The sequence below is a fragment of the Arvicanthis niloticus genome, chromosome 17 (genome assembly GCF_011762505.2).
Source record: "Arvicanthis niloticus isolate mArvNil1 chromosome 17, mArvNil1.pat.X, whole genome shotgun sequence".
NCBI lineage: Eukaryota > Metazoa > Chordata > Mammalia > Rodentia > Muridae > Arvicanthis > Arvicanthis niloticus.
In genome coordinates, this window is record NC_047674.1 from 28230986 (window position 1) to 28244420 (window position 13435).

A 13435-nucleotide genomic window follows, 5' to 3' on the forward strand; every position below is an offset into this window, starting at 1 on the left:
CTGTGACTGCCCCCCGTCCCGCCCCCCGTCCCGCCCCCCGTCCCGCCCTGTCCCGCTGCCCCGCCCCATTTGACAGCTCTCTTAAACCCCTGGTAGTCCTGTGAAGAAGAGGAAACTGCTTCTGTTTTCTTTTGCCTGATTTTCTATCAGCCTTCTGGAGAAGTCTGCTTCCACTGTCTCGGAGTTCAAATACGTTACACTCTGAGTTGTCACGTGCTCCACTTTCTGTGACAAATGAGGGCAGTTTCTTCTCATTCCTTGAATTCTGAGTTCCTCCGAAGATAATGTTGTTTGTTACGCCACACAGCCAGCTTTCCGAATGGCCTGGGGGAACGGGAGAAATAAAAGATACCTCTAGGACAAGTGCGTGTCTTTATGGCGCCTACTACCTAGTAGTCCTAAGTAGCCTTAGGAGACTGAGGCAAAGAGATCACTTGAGCCCAGGGGTTCTAGGACAGCCTGGGCAACATAGTGAGACCCTGTGGGGAGGAAAGCATAGTGTTAGATTTTCAATGTTCCTATTGATTTCAACTGGGAGCGACACCCAGCTGTTCAAAAGCTAAGTGCAGGCCATGAAAATGGTACTATGTAGGAATGATTTTGACTCTCCAGTGAGAGTTTTAACTCACTATAATTTGCAAGTCTGCAGCCTACTGGTTTAAATAGCGTCTTGCAAGCCCGGATGGACAGTCCGAGCTGGCTGTTCTCTGCAATGGCCCCTTTGCTCAATTGCCTGCTACATTGTGAGTTTCTGGCCCGATGCATTCCATGTGCTCATTAACTTCATTTAAAAACCTATCATTGCCTGGAGGCACCTGGGTCCATCCACAGAACGGGAATAATTGCCAAGACTGAACAAAATTAAGTACCCAGGATCATCAGAGGTGGCTTTGTGCACGGATAAAGCCCAGCTGCTGCCCTCTTAGAAGGTGAATCGAGACTAATTGGATAATCTAGAGACCAATTAGCCTGAAGGAGGAGAAAGAAGTCAGTGTAGCTGTAAGAGAAGCATTTTCCGTCAAGTGTAAGAGGCAGCTTAAAGAACTGAAATTCTATGTGATAGAAACATCCAAACCTATTGTCTTTGCAGCGGTGTAAGACAGTAGAGGTGCTAGGCCAGAATCAGACAAAGATGGAGCTTTCTGGTGAAAGGAGAGTTATAGGAATGGGTCATGCTGTCCTTTTAGCTACAAAACAAAAGTTTTCGTTATGTCGTTTGCTATGAATCATCCTTTGAAATGAAAGGAATCTCTAGACTTACTTTTACTTAGCACTCAGGTAGTTTTATGTTCGACCCTAATAAAAGCCAAAAATATTCTGCTGGTAAAAAGCCATGCCCTCTTTGCACACTTAGTCCATTAAGAAGGCATGCGCCGAGGGTAAGCCTAAGAATGTCACTGCATTGGCATGTAACTAATCAAAGTCTGAATCTGTCACATGCTTGATCACATGACATGGGTGGCCCTTGGGGTGTAGAAGGTGTGAAATTGACCCCATGGCTTCATTTCCTGAGTCCCCTAATCAACAGGCCTCAATAGCTTTGGGCTAAAATGAGGTAATGTTTGTGGGGTGGGGGGAGGGTTTGTAGCATCACCCATTGGAAGTAACAACTAGCAGAAACCAGTAGTCAACTCAAGAGTCATGGTGTCACCTGTATTTCCGATGTCCAACCACAAGCTAGAAACTTGATGCGGGCAGTACACACAACATTACACAATCCAAGTTAGGTAACAGGACCTGGAATGACAGACAGGCAATTGCCTTGGTTCTGTCTAGTCTCTGGGGTCAGGAGCTGCTATCTTGTGACACTACCTGAGTGGTAGGGGGCTGGGCTGATGATGAAGCAGTCTCTGGGATGGGAGGAGTCAGCAGCATCTGAGATGGGAGGAGCCATGGCCTCTGTTGCCCTAAACCAGTGAGCAGGCTCCACCAGCTCACTGTAGGAAGCCCAGGATCTGAGCCCTTGGATAAAGCACGAGTGGATCTTCAGGCTCTTCTTGGAGCAGGAAAGGCCGTAGCATCACTTGGAGACATAGCTAGAGAAAGATGGCTGACTGGGAGACAGCTGCCGTAGGGGTGCAGGGGATGGTGATGGTGGTGATGGTGGTGATGGTGGTGATGGTGGTGGTGGTGGTGGTGCGCTTTTTCAGCCTTCCTCTCCTTGTTTCTTGTTGCTAATTCTTCAATGAAGTCGCCATTTTACTCCCCTGTCTTCCTGCTGCTGTTTCTCCTGGATGAGCCTAAGACCAGTGTTCAGACCTGCTTCTCACCTACACCTACACCTACACCTACACCTACACCTACACCTACACCTGGCTTTCCCTACCCTGAGGGATGCTCTCCAGTGGCCTAAAGGGTGTCCCTCTCAGCCTAGAACTCTGAGAGCATGATACAAGGTTGTTTGTCCCTACCAGGTGGCTTTTAAAATCAGCCTTTTGCAAACAGAGAAACTGAGCTGAGAAAATACATTGGCAGTGGTGCTCCTTGTTGACTGATTCAGCTGGGACCCTCCACTCAATCCAGCTCTGGACATTCTTTCTGTTTGAGGACAAGGCTGAATTCACCCCTCCTATAGTGCGGTACCCACAAGAAGGCCCAGATGGCATCCTGTATCAGCTCCAGCGACCTAGTCACACCTCAGGGTAAGTAAGGCTCCTTTACATAATTGCTTCTTTGGAACTGCCTCGGAAGCTTACTTGGATGATGCTGTTCCCAGGGAAGGGAGGCTGCCACAGCCAAATGTACCCAAATGTGGGAGGCAGTTGGCCCTCTCATGGACTTAATGAATCTCTCAGCCCTGCTTTTGGAAGTGGCTTTCAAATAGGTGTGCTTTGTTTCAAAAAGTGATGGGTATATCACATAAAACATTTTTCCACTGACTCAGCTAATAAAAATTATCTTTTGCCGCTACTTTGTAATTTTGCTACTGTTATGAATCGTAATGTAAATATCTGTGTTTTCTGATGGTCTTAGGTGACCCCTGTGAAGAGGGTCACAACCCACAAAGTGAGAACCACTGTGCTAGACTGAAACTCTAGGAATTCTCTAATTAATACCCTTCCCAGATACAGCTAGACAACTACCATTTATTTTCTCTGAGTTTGATTACCAGACATATAAGTAGGAGCCCTTTGGTGTCTCCCTCCATTAGCATAACGGTTTTACAATCTATCCACATTGTAGCACGCACTTGTCTGAGTTTCGTTACCTTGTCAGAATGAATACTAGCTTATGGTTTGGATATGCCACATCTTCTTTACCTGTCTGTCTGCTTCCCCATAGATGGTGCTGCTGTGAATTCTGCTGCACAGGCTTCAGTGCTTGCTATCGGGTTCTTTGAGTATGCATCTAGAAGTGGACACTACTTGGTCCCTTGAAAGTCCCACGGCTAGAGGAACGGTCAGACTGTTTACCACAGTAACTCTTCCACATTACATTGCCAACAACAGGAAACAAGGGTCCCAGTTTTCTCTTCCTCTTCATCGACATTTGTTTTCTATTTTTTAAAAGTCATTCTAGGGCTGGAGAGATGGCTCAGCAGTTAAGAGCACTGAGTTCAATTCTCAGCAACTACATGGTAGCTCACAACCAACCATAATGGGATCCGATGCCCTCTTCTGGTGTCTCTGAAGACAGACAGCGGCAGTGTATTCATATACATAAAATAAATAAATAAATCTTTTTTAAAAAGACATTCCAGTGGTTTCAGTCTGGGCTTGCATCTCCTTGTCGTCTAGAGTTGAGCGTCTCCTCAGGTGCTTGGTGGACTGTTGTGTATCTTCTCTGGAGAAAGCCTGTTCGTGTCCCTCATTTATTGGTAAGTTGAGTTTTGACATTGTGTTATTATGATTGGCAAGTATGTTTTTCATCTAGATTGAAACATCCCTCTGAGACTTGTAACCAGTGAACAGCCAATATCAGGTCCCCATGGTCGGACTCTTGATGTGTGCCATGCCTGTCCAGTAGCAGTGAATACAACAGCCTATTTCCCCATGAAAGATGTGAGCTTCTGAGACAGCTGGCCCCTCAGAGTCACTAAACACCCACGTTAACACACTGGCTCTGCAGGGCAAGAAAGGCCTTGTCCTGGCTGCAGGCTTGGAGGAATATAGCCACTGGAAGCTGCTTCACCTGGGGTCCCTCTCCCTGGGATTCTGTTTTCAGCTTCTAGGCCACCTGAAACACAGCCTCTTGTCCAGCGAAGGGCTTTTCGCAGGTCAAATCCCCTCCCTATGTTCCACCCCACCCCAGGCCCATTATACTGAATCCCTCGGGGAAGGAGTATTTTTTCAAGTGCCAAAATAATCAAATAATTCTCAAATGCTGCTCAGTTACAGACCCTTGATGGTCAAACATTGCGATCGACCTAGCCGGAAGCATATGTCTGGGTTTTTCTCTGTTGATTCCTGGCTTGATCCGTTAGTCCTGACGCTGGTCAGGGAGGGGGAAGGAGGGCGGCGTGGGGGATGGGAGAAAGCATGGAGGGGGAGCTGGTGGGAGGTGGTACCTCTCTGGTCTTTAGATGGGGGGATGGGGGGTGGGGGGGTAGGCAGGGAGGCGACCCCAACCCGCACCTCTGGGTTCAGGGCATGGGCCCAGCATCCTCCCCTCAGGTTGCGCGCGCCCCCCGCGCGCCCCCCCCCCCCGCTCTAAAGTAAACACGGGTGGAGGGGACCGGTGCCCCGCTCGCTGCCCGCGGGCGAGCCATGGCGGAGGCGTTGCCGGCCTCCCCCACGGGCAGCCGCGGCCTGCACCGGGGCATCATCCAGTGGTGAGCACAAGGCGGGGCGGGCGGACACTGCGGATAGACAGGGAACCCGGGAGGATCAGAGGGGAGCATCCCTGGTTCAAGAGACCTCGGCAGAGGACGAGGGCTCACACAGGCACAGGCGGTCCCCATATCCGCCCCCGGCGCTAGTTTTCCACCTAGCTGTCCCCGTGGGTCACACTTCCAGTGGGGAGCAATCCAGCCTGTCCTGACCTGAGCGGAGCCTGTTTGGAGACCTGGAACTCAAGCAGGCGTTGGCCTGGGGAGGAAGCGTTTGTTGTTGTTTTTCCTGCAGGCATGAGCTCTAGAATAGAAGTGTCTTAACTTAAAACAACTTTTAGCTCCAACAATGCATTCCATATTCAAGAATTTGTGAAATTCATTTCTTGGCTATTTAAATAGAAGGGAGGAAAAAAACTAGAAAGAAACATACCCTCAGCTCGTGGGACTGAACTCAAGAGTTTGTAGCTCTTTATAAATAGGAAAATAATTAAGCCGGCCCTTGGACTGTAGCTTTATAAGGTGACTATTATATGTCAGCATATATTTTTCTTTGTGTAAGTTTTAAGAAATATTTCTCAGGGGAAACTTTTTTTTAGAGTCACCTGAATACAAAGTAGGAAAAAAAAAGAGAGAGAAGAGTATGTTTATGATTATAAATAGTTACTACTTTCTTCCAAAAGAAAATTTATTGCCCTTCTCATCTTGAGTGAGGGAAAAAAATATATATATAATCAGACCCTCTTGCCTGCCTTCTTAGCAGAAAGAGTCAGTTCGGTGCCTTAATGAACTACTTCAGCTCATCACTGCATTTCTGGGTGTTGAATTTTGCTACAGAAATTGGAAAGAATGATTACAAAGTTTAAAATACTTGGGCATCCTCTTTGGGTGGTCTGTAAAGGGGCAAGGCAGGTGCCCCTCCCCTTTCCTTTCAGAGATAACTGAGGGTGCACTTTAGTAACAAGTCCAATCCATGGACGGTGCCCAGATTTCCTCTTGTCATAGGTTCTTCAGGATTGAGAGAACCAGAAGACTTCATTCTTTAACACTGGCTTTCAAACCACTGCTCTAGTGTCTAATATAGAACATTGGAACAAAGAGATCAGGCTACCCAGAGGGAGAGGCAGCAACGGCCAAGAGCTGGAGGAGCCCTGGGAGGCAGCTCAAGAGAGAGCAAGGAGAGGCCCCAGATATTGTCCTGTGGAAGAAGGACCCTGTTTCTGCATTATTTCACCCCATTTTCCAGTCCATGCCCTGTTAGGAGGGACAACAATCTATTAGTCAGGTGGGGTCTTATCTGGGACATGAGTGCCACTGTCATCTGCATATGATAAGTTATCCCTGGGAGAAAAGTCGGGATGTTGGCTAGTCCGGGGGAATGGAAGTAAGGTCTCCATGTCAGAGGTAGGAAGAGACACAGTAGTAGATACAGACTCTTGGGGCCTGGCTGGGTCAGGCCTTGGCATCCAATCTTAGGTAACACACAGGGACATTTTGGTGGCATACTGGCAGCCCCTTAACCAGAATCACCTGTGGTGGTCACCTGCCACACACCCTCTCCTCAGAGCCACATGCAATAGAGGTCAGGCTTAGCAGAGCAGGTACTCCTTGGGGCTGTGCTCCCTGGGGGCAGTGTGCTAACTGCAATGCCGGTGGCTCTCTTGCTTCTATTTGCATTATGATGGGAGAGATAAAAATGGCAATCCCTGAAAAAAAAAAAAAAGGTTAATAAAGAAAATAGTTTAACTAATAGCTCCTCCAAAGTTTTTGATCCTCAGCTTGGCCCCATTGTTCATGTGTCTGCAGCAGGACAGAGCATTGTGGGTAGACTCTTAGGGACCAATACCGATAAGGGCAGCCATAAATCAGAGAGGAGGGGACCCCTGGGGGAAATAGCCCCATCAAAGGCACACCCTCAGTCCTTTAACTTCCTTAAGCAGTTCTACCTTCTAATGGTTTCACCATAAGGTAGAGAGGTCAGGCTGTCAGCCAGCCTGTGGGGCTCGGGGACCAGTCAGCATCCACACCTGGATTCCTTTACTGTCCACCGTGGTATTATTTTGCAGTTTACCAGGCAAATCATTCTCTACCCTGTAGTTACATAAATCTTGGCTGCAGCTCTGTAAAGACAGTATCTACTTCTTAGCATGCAAATTCTGCTCCAATAAAACCTTACAGTGCTGACAACCAAAAACCCATAGTCTGTATCCCTAACCCTGGTCCAAGGATACAAGAGATTCTTCTCTACCGCCTGTGAGCTTTTGCAGTTCTACTCAGTATCCTAGACAGAGATTATTTGGTTGGACCCACCCGTGTCTGGTAACGGTTCTGTCAGAACATCCTTACTTCTGAAAAATAGCAACCTATTTCCTGTTTCTGCCCCACCCCCACCCCCTACAGGCTGGTTGACAATTTCTGCGTCTGTGAAGGTTTCAGCGTGCCCCGATGTCTCATGTATGAGATTTATGTCGAGACCTGTGGGCAGAGTGCTCAGAACCAAGTCAACCCAGCAACATTTGGGAAGGTAAGCATGGAGATGTAACAAGGCTGTGTCCACCCAGATGTTTTGTTTCTCTTTGGGGTGGTTTTTTTTTTTTTTTTCCAAGTTACAGCCCCAGGTAGAGATACATTCTGAGAAATGCTAGGTTATGCCATTGTCCAATCACAGACTGAGGTAGCTAATATTGCTGATGGTGAAGCCTTGTGCACTGCTTGCTGATTGTCTCTGAGGAAAGCCTGAAGAGCATTTGGGTCTAATGGGGTCTCAGCAGGTATAGTGGCTTTGTCCTCAGGAGCAGCCTGTCATTTGTTTGGAAAATCCACTTTCGCTGGGCAGTGGTGGCGCACACGCCTTTAATCCCAGCACTTGGGAGGCAGAGGCAGGTGGATTTCTGAGTTCGAGGCCAGCCTGGTCTACAGAGTGAGTTCCAGGACAGCCAGGGCTACACAGAGAAACCCTGTCTCAGAAAACAAAACAAAACAGAAAGAAAGAAAATCCACTTTCCATCTCTACGTTTAACAGTGGTTTGGGGGTCTCCACACTTTACAGTAGTTTGGAGAAAGCTGCAGTATTGTTTCCATGGCAACCCCAACACACCCCTCAAAGACCAGGTTTGTTGGACCCTTACTCCTGCATAGAACTGCCAAAGCTCTCAGAACATGGTTCTGAGCCACTAGATACCCAACGATTGATGCTCCCTGCAACTCATCTGGCTTTAGAGATCTCATTGGCTTTGGAAGCTGGCACTCACATCTGAGAACTTCACCTGAGAATGTTTACTACACAACCAAATGACACTCTGAGACCTTCTGTTCAACGGCTCCTAGGAGCAACATCTTAATGTTAGGCCCTGCTTTAGATGCTGGAGTCCAGCAGTGAGGTTGACAGGGAGCAAGTCTCGCCCTCTCTGAAGCTGGGTTTTAATTGTCCAGGCTGCAAGGCTGAGGTAGATATCATTGTGTTGTTTTATGCATAGCAAAAATAAACCTGGAATTATTAAAGCCAGGGGTCCCACAGCTGGCCACGATGCTTGGCTAGCAGAACTAGCCTCCTGAATCAGGCGCAGAGTTCTAGCCACTTGTTGATTGATTCCACCAAAACAAAACAAAAAACAGAATTAAAAAAAAAAAAAAAAAAAACACCCTTGAGTACAGAGACACTGGAGGTCACCTGGTCTGAGTGACGTAGATGTACAAGAGTCTTCTAAGCACCTTACCTCGGCTGTAAACTTCATCAGAGAGCTGTATGCCCTGTCTGAAGCTAAGTGAGGAACAAGCAAGAAGAGGGTGGTGTTGCCTCTGGACAGACATAGCCCATGCCAGGATTTGTAGTCTGACCACAGAACTCAGGCTGATGAAAATTGCTCAGGCTTTCTCTGGAGGGCCTCAGCACAGTTGACACCCCACACCTTGTGTGTCGGTTGATCTTAAATGGCTGGTGAGGGGACTCAAGCTAGCTCAGGCCTAACAAGCATGTCTCTGTCCATCCTTGCCCTTTCCCCCATTCCCTCTGCCTTGCTAAAAACTGTTAGATTTCATTCCTAAAGCTAGCCCCCAAAATCTATTCCCTTATTAAGGTCTATTCCCTTATTTGGCAACTTCCTCCTCCTTAGGCTGATCTGACTTCCAAGGTCCAGCTGTCAAAGTATTGAAGTCCAGCAATCAGAAGCCAGAAGCTCCCCCCTCCCTACCTCACCCCCCCCCTTGGCTCACCTAATTAACATGCCCAATTCAAATTAAACACCTCATCCTAACACTGGGTTTTCCTTTTTCCCTTTATAAACTGGCGTTTGTCAATGGGCCATGTCTGTTTCCTCTCTATCCAGAGGCAGCCCTTTGTCCCCTCTGAGGCAAGTACCCCTCTTCCCTCTCCTTTGTCTTCTATCTCCTGTCTTAGCCTCTTATCCCTGACCTTTGTCTCTCTTGGTCAAATAAATCTTTTTTTGTGCTGAGAATTTGGTCTTGTGGTTCCTGAGCCAATAACTACCTATCTCTCAAACTGTTGTGACAAGGAGCCTGTTGGTGGTGGTGGTGGGGGGTCATAACACTGCCATTCACTTTCCCCCTGTCTTTTTGAGGGCCCTTGTATATACAGAATTGGGTTGTTTTAGGATGTTATTTGATCACTGGTAAATGTATGGCCTGATTGTTAACCATTATCTTTATTCTCCTCCTCCTCTTCTTCCTTCTCCTTCTTTTCCTCTTCTTCTTCCTCTTCCTTCTCCTCTTTCTTGTTGTTGTCTGGATAGCAAAACCAAAGAGCTTAATAAAGACATATATATATACCAGGGAGATAATTCAGGGGAAGGCGTTGTTGAGCAAGCATGAGGACCTGAGTTCAGGTCTCCAGCACCCATGCAAGAAGTTGGGTGTGGTGATGCATGTCTGTGACCCCAACACTAAGGAAACAGAGACAGGTGGGTCCAGGGTCTTACCCACCCAAGCCAACTGGTGAGCTTTTTGTCATTAAGTACTATGTGAAGAGTTCATTTGATCCTTGTGTGACATCCCACTTTGTGAAACCCTCCACCATGGCAGGCACCAGGACTGTTTCCTGGCATTGCTGTTGGGACCAAGCATGTACCTGTGCCAGGGCACAGCACGTGAGGATCTTCTCTCAGGCGTGAACCTGAAGAGTGACAAGGGAGAGTCACAAGGTGTCTGATCACACACACAAGGACCAAACTCTTCTCAAAGTGGCTTCTCTTTACTTTCCAGTAGCAACCCTGGGGGATGCTGGTATCTTTTCCCAAACACTGAACTGCTCAGATCTATTCTTCCAACTCAGTCCTCTAGGCTGAACCGCCATTCTGTGCTCCTGAAATGTGGTTGAATCTTCTAACGTGTCTGCTGCTCAAATATAGGGAGCGACTGCTTTCGTTGCCGAGCCTTGGTCACGGCTGCTCTTGACCACCTTCCTGCGTACCCAGTTTATTTTGTGGACGCCACCCAGGGCCTCTCCTCACCAGTGTGCGTGAACACAGGGCTGCTTTCTTCTTTGCTCTGTTCATTTGTTTTCCTTTTGTTTTTATTTTCTTTGGGGTTTTAATCCTTCCAGCCATTCTCTTTGTTTCACTTTAAACATGTCACCAACAAAAAAACTTTTCTACCCCACATACATCAAATTTAAGCAAGGTCTCCCAAGACTGGTTTATTGGATATTCTATTTACATTCCAGATGCCATCCCCTTTCCCCATTTCCCCTCCCTAGAAAACCCCTATCCCATCCTCCCTCCCTTTTTGCTTGTATACAATTTTTTTTAATGTTGATCAAAGGCTTTATAAGTTTGGTAATGCTCAATAACAAGATGCCCATACAATCAGAAGTGTAGCTCAATATCCAACCTAGATGTACCAACTACCTTTGACTGGCGGAGACACGCGAACATCCGCCTCCATGTCTCTCTCTCTCTCTCTCTCTCTCTCTCTCTCTCTGTCTCTCTCTCATCTCCTAGCTCCTCCTACTCCTCCTGTTCCTCTCTTTATTCCTCTCACCTTAGCTCCTTCTACATATCGTCCTTCCTGTTAAAATAAAACTTTTCTTTCAAAATACAATTAGAGCATAACTATACCAATTTGTGTCAGTAAGGTACAAGATAGACCTAATAGCCAGTCCACTAACCAGAACCTCTGTCATCTCTCATAACTAAAAGACTTAGTCCTGAACCTGGCTTTTTTCTTGGCTTTAGAATGAATGCCAAGACTGGTTTACAAGCTGTAAATACTTCCACATAAATAGATTAAAAACCAAAGAGGGAAACTACATTAAAGGTCTCTTTTATCACTGTGTCTTACAGGGTGACTCAGAAAGGTTTTCCGACCCACTGGGAGTTCCCAGCTGTTAGCCTGAAGCCCAAGAGGCTGCCATTCGGTCACTCGGGATTTTAGGAACCGTCATCAAAGGCTCTGCGGAACACTGGGTAGCCTGGCACAGCAACCCTTTCTTAGCTGCCCACTTTCAGGTCTCCTCAGAGGGAGGAGGGTAACATGAGCAGGGTCCGATCTTTGCTAAGGTTGTGGAGACTTTTCTTTCTCCATCTCTTAACGGTGCTGTTAGAGGTTGTTCACTTTTAGAAGAAAATTCTCTTCCCCCCTCTTTTTAAGATCTAGGGTCCAAGAATATATAGCCCAGTGCTAGAGCTCTTTCTTAGCATATGGACCGCCCCACCCCCACCTCTGTGTTCAGTCTCTGCACCAAACAACAGGAAAAAGGTCTTGTTGGGAGGCTATTTCACACTGCAGAGAAGGAAAGAAATGAGACCCCAGTGTCTGACCCCCCCGCATTTATTTTGAATTCTTTGTCTTAATGTTTCCCTTAGAATCCACTCCCGAGATGCCAAGGTTCTAACATTTAGTTTGGTTGGCAAGTTGCCTAGAGAATTGGCCAGTGGAAGAGACCGATTGTTGGGAATGTATCCTGTGTGCCAAAGCTGCGCTCAGGGGGGAAGGGAAAGGAAGGAGAAAGGATATGACCACAAACCATGTTTACAAGAGAAACAACACAATATCCAATTCTCACTTCCTCCCTCTTCCCCCGGGGACTGAGTTGATTCCCAAGGAGTTCCTCAGCAGATGAATCAGACGAGTTCCTCAGCAGATGAATCAGACGGGCATGCAATGTGTGATGCTCATTCTGGCTGCAAACCGTTATCTTCCACAGATTGGGGAGTTTCCAGAGGTCAGCTTCCTCTGCTAAAATAACATCAACGACTGTTTCTCTGATTAGAACCGGATTGCGTCTCCTTTGTGAGCAATGTGGAAATCGAAAAGTGTTAAGAAGGGGAAAATAGATGCTGGCTGCAGCCCCACCCCACAAAGGTGTAGCAACGTGCATGGTCCATTTACACCTGTGTGCACACACACTCGTGTGAATAGCAGGAGCTGGGAATAAGCACAGCCCTCCTTCTCATGTTTTTGTCTCTGTGCCCTGTCACCTCCCTCTGTCCTGATGATCTGGTGAGCAGGCAGCAGGACGCTCTGGAAGCCCTGGGTGAGAGGAATGTCTCTTGTTACCTTAGTCCACTCAACCACAGCAGCTTGATTGTTGAAAGCCAAGCTTCTTATAGTGTACAAGTTGTTGTTGTTGTTGTTGTTGTTGTTGTTGTTGTTGTTCTTCTTCTTCTTCTTCTTCTTCTTCTTCTTCTTCTTCTTCCTCCTCCTCCTCCTCCTCTTCCTCCTCCTCCTCCTCTTCTTCCTCCTCCTCCTCTTCCTCCTCCTCCTCCTCTTCCTCCTCCTCCTCTTCCTCCTCTTCCTCCTCCTCTTCCTTTTCCTCCTCCTTCTCCTCCTCCTTCTTCTTTTTTTTTTTGAGATAGGGCTGTGCAAGAGATCTGTTTATCCTAGAACTTGCCTTATAGACCAGGCTGGCCCTAAACTCACAGAGATCTGCCTGCCTCTGCCTCTCAAGTACTGGGATCAAAGGCTCATACTACCACGCTCCACTAGTGCCCAAACTCAACACAGCTTTCAAGTGGTGTGGTCTCCGCTTCTCCAGTGCTGTGGCATGTCAGAAAGTAGGTATGAGGGCTTGTTCCCTGCCTCCCCTTCCGACCCTGCTGCCAGGTGTTGGTTGAACCTTCCTGGGAGGAAGGAGAGAGAGCGGAAAGTCAGAGAGGCTTTACTCTTTGGTGGTGGGCTCTTTAGTACCTGCCTTGGGCACTTTCCAGTACATGTCCTTTGGCTTGGTGGGTAAGTGTTCTAGGAGCCTGCTGGTGTCTACCTGCTTTCTGCATGTTAGAAAACAATACGGGACAAATCTAGCTTTCTCACCGAGTGCTGACTCGTGGCCGCAGAAGGTGCGTGGCAGTTCTTGGCCTGAGCAGACTGTGGATGGTGCTCGAAGTGGCCTTTCCGTTCGGCCACTGAGGCCCTCCTTGTCTTACCCACATGAATTCTGGGTTGTCACAAGATGGCAACTGCAGTGGCCTCACAGGAAACACTTTGAGTGACTGGAATGCCCTTCCCACACTCCCTCACAGCAGAGAAGGAGGCCTCTGTGCAAGAAGCCGTTCATACCTCCTCATCTCTGCTTCACTGTGGATGAGTGAGCTCAAAATGCCCATGGAGGCAAGCCCCTAGTACAGCTATCCTTTCATCCATCCATCCATCTGTCTGTCCATCGATCTTCCATTCCCCCCACTAGACCATCTGTCCATCCATTCATCCATATGT

The 13435-nt window shown here is 47.7% G+C and overlaps 1 protein-coding gene across 1 annotated transcript in view; it reads left to right on the forward strand.

The window, feature by feature from the left end:
* Window positions 1-4640: 4640 nt before the first annotated feature.
* Rfx8 (regulatory factor X8) overlaps window positions 4641-13435 on the forward strand; it is a 57313-nt gene continuing 48518 nt past the window's right edge. The window contains exons 1-2 of the mRNA XM_034521865.2: window positions 4641-4771; window positions 7169-7292. Of these exons, the coding sequence (XP_034377756.1) occupies window positions 4707-4771; window positions 7169-7292 (189 nt within the window). The 5' untranslated portion in view covers window positions 4641-4706. The remainder of the gene's footprint in view (window positions 4772-7168; window positions 7293-13435) is intronic.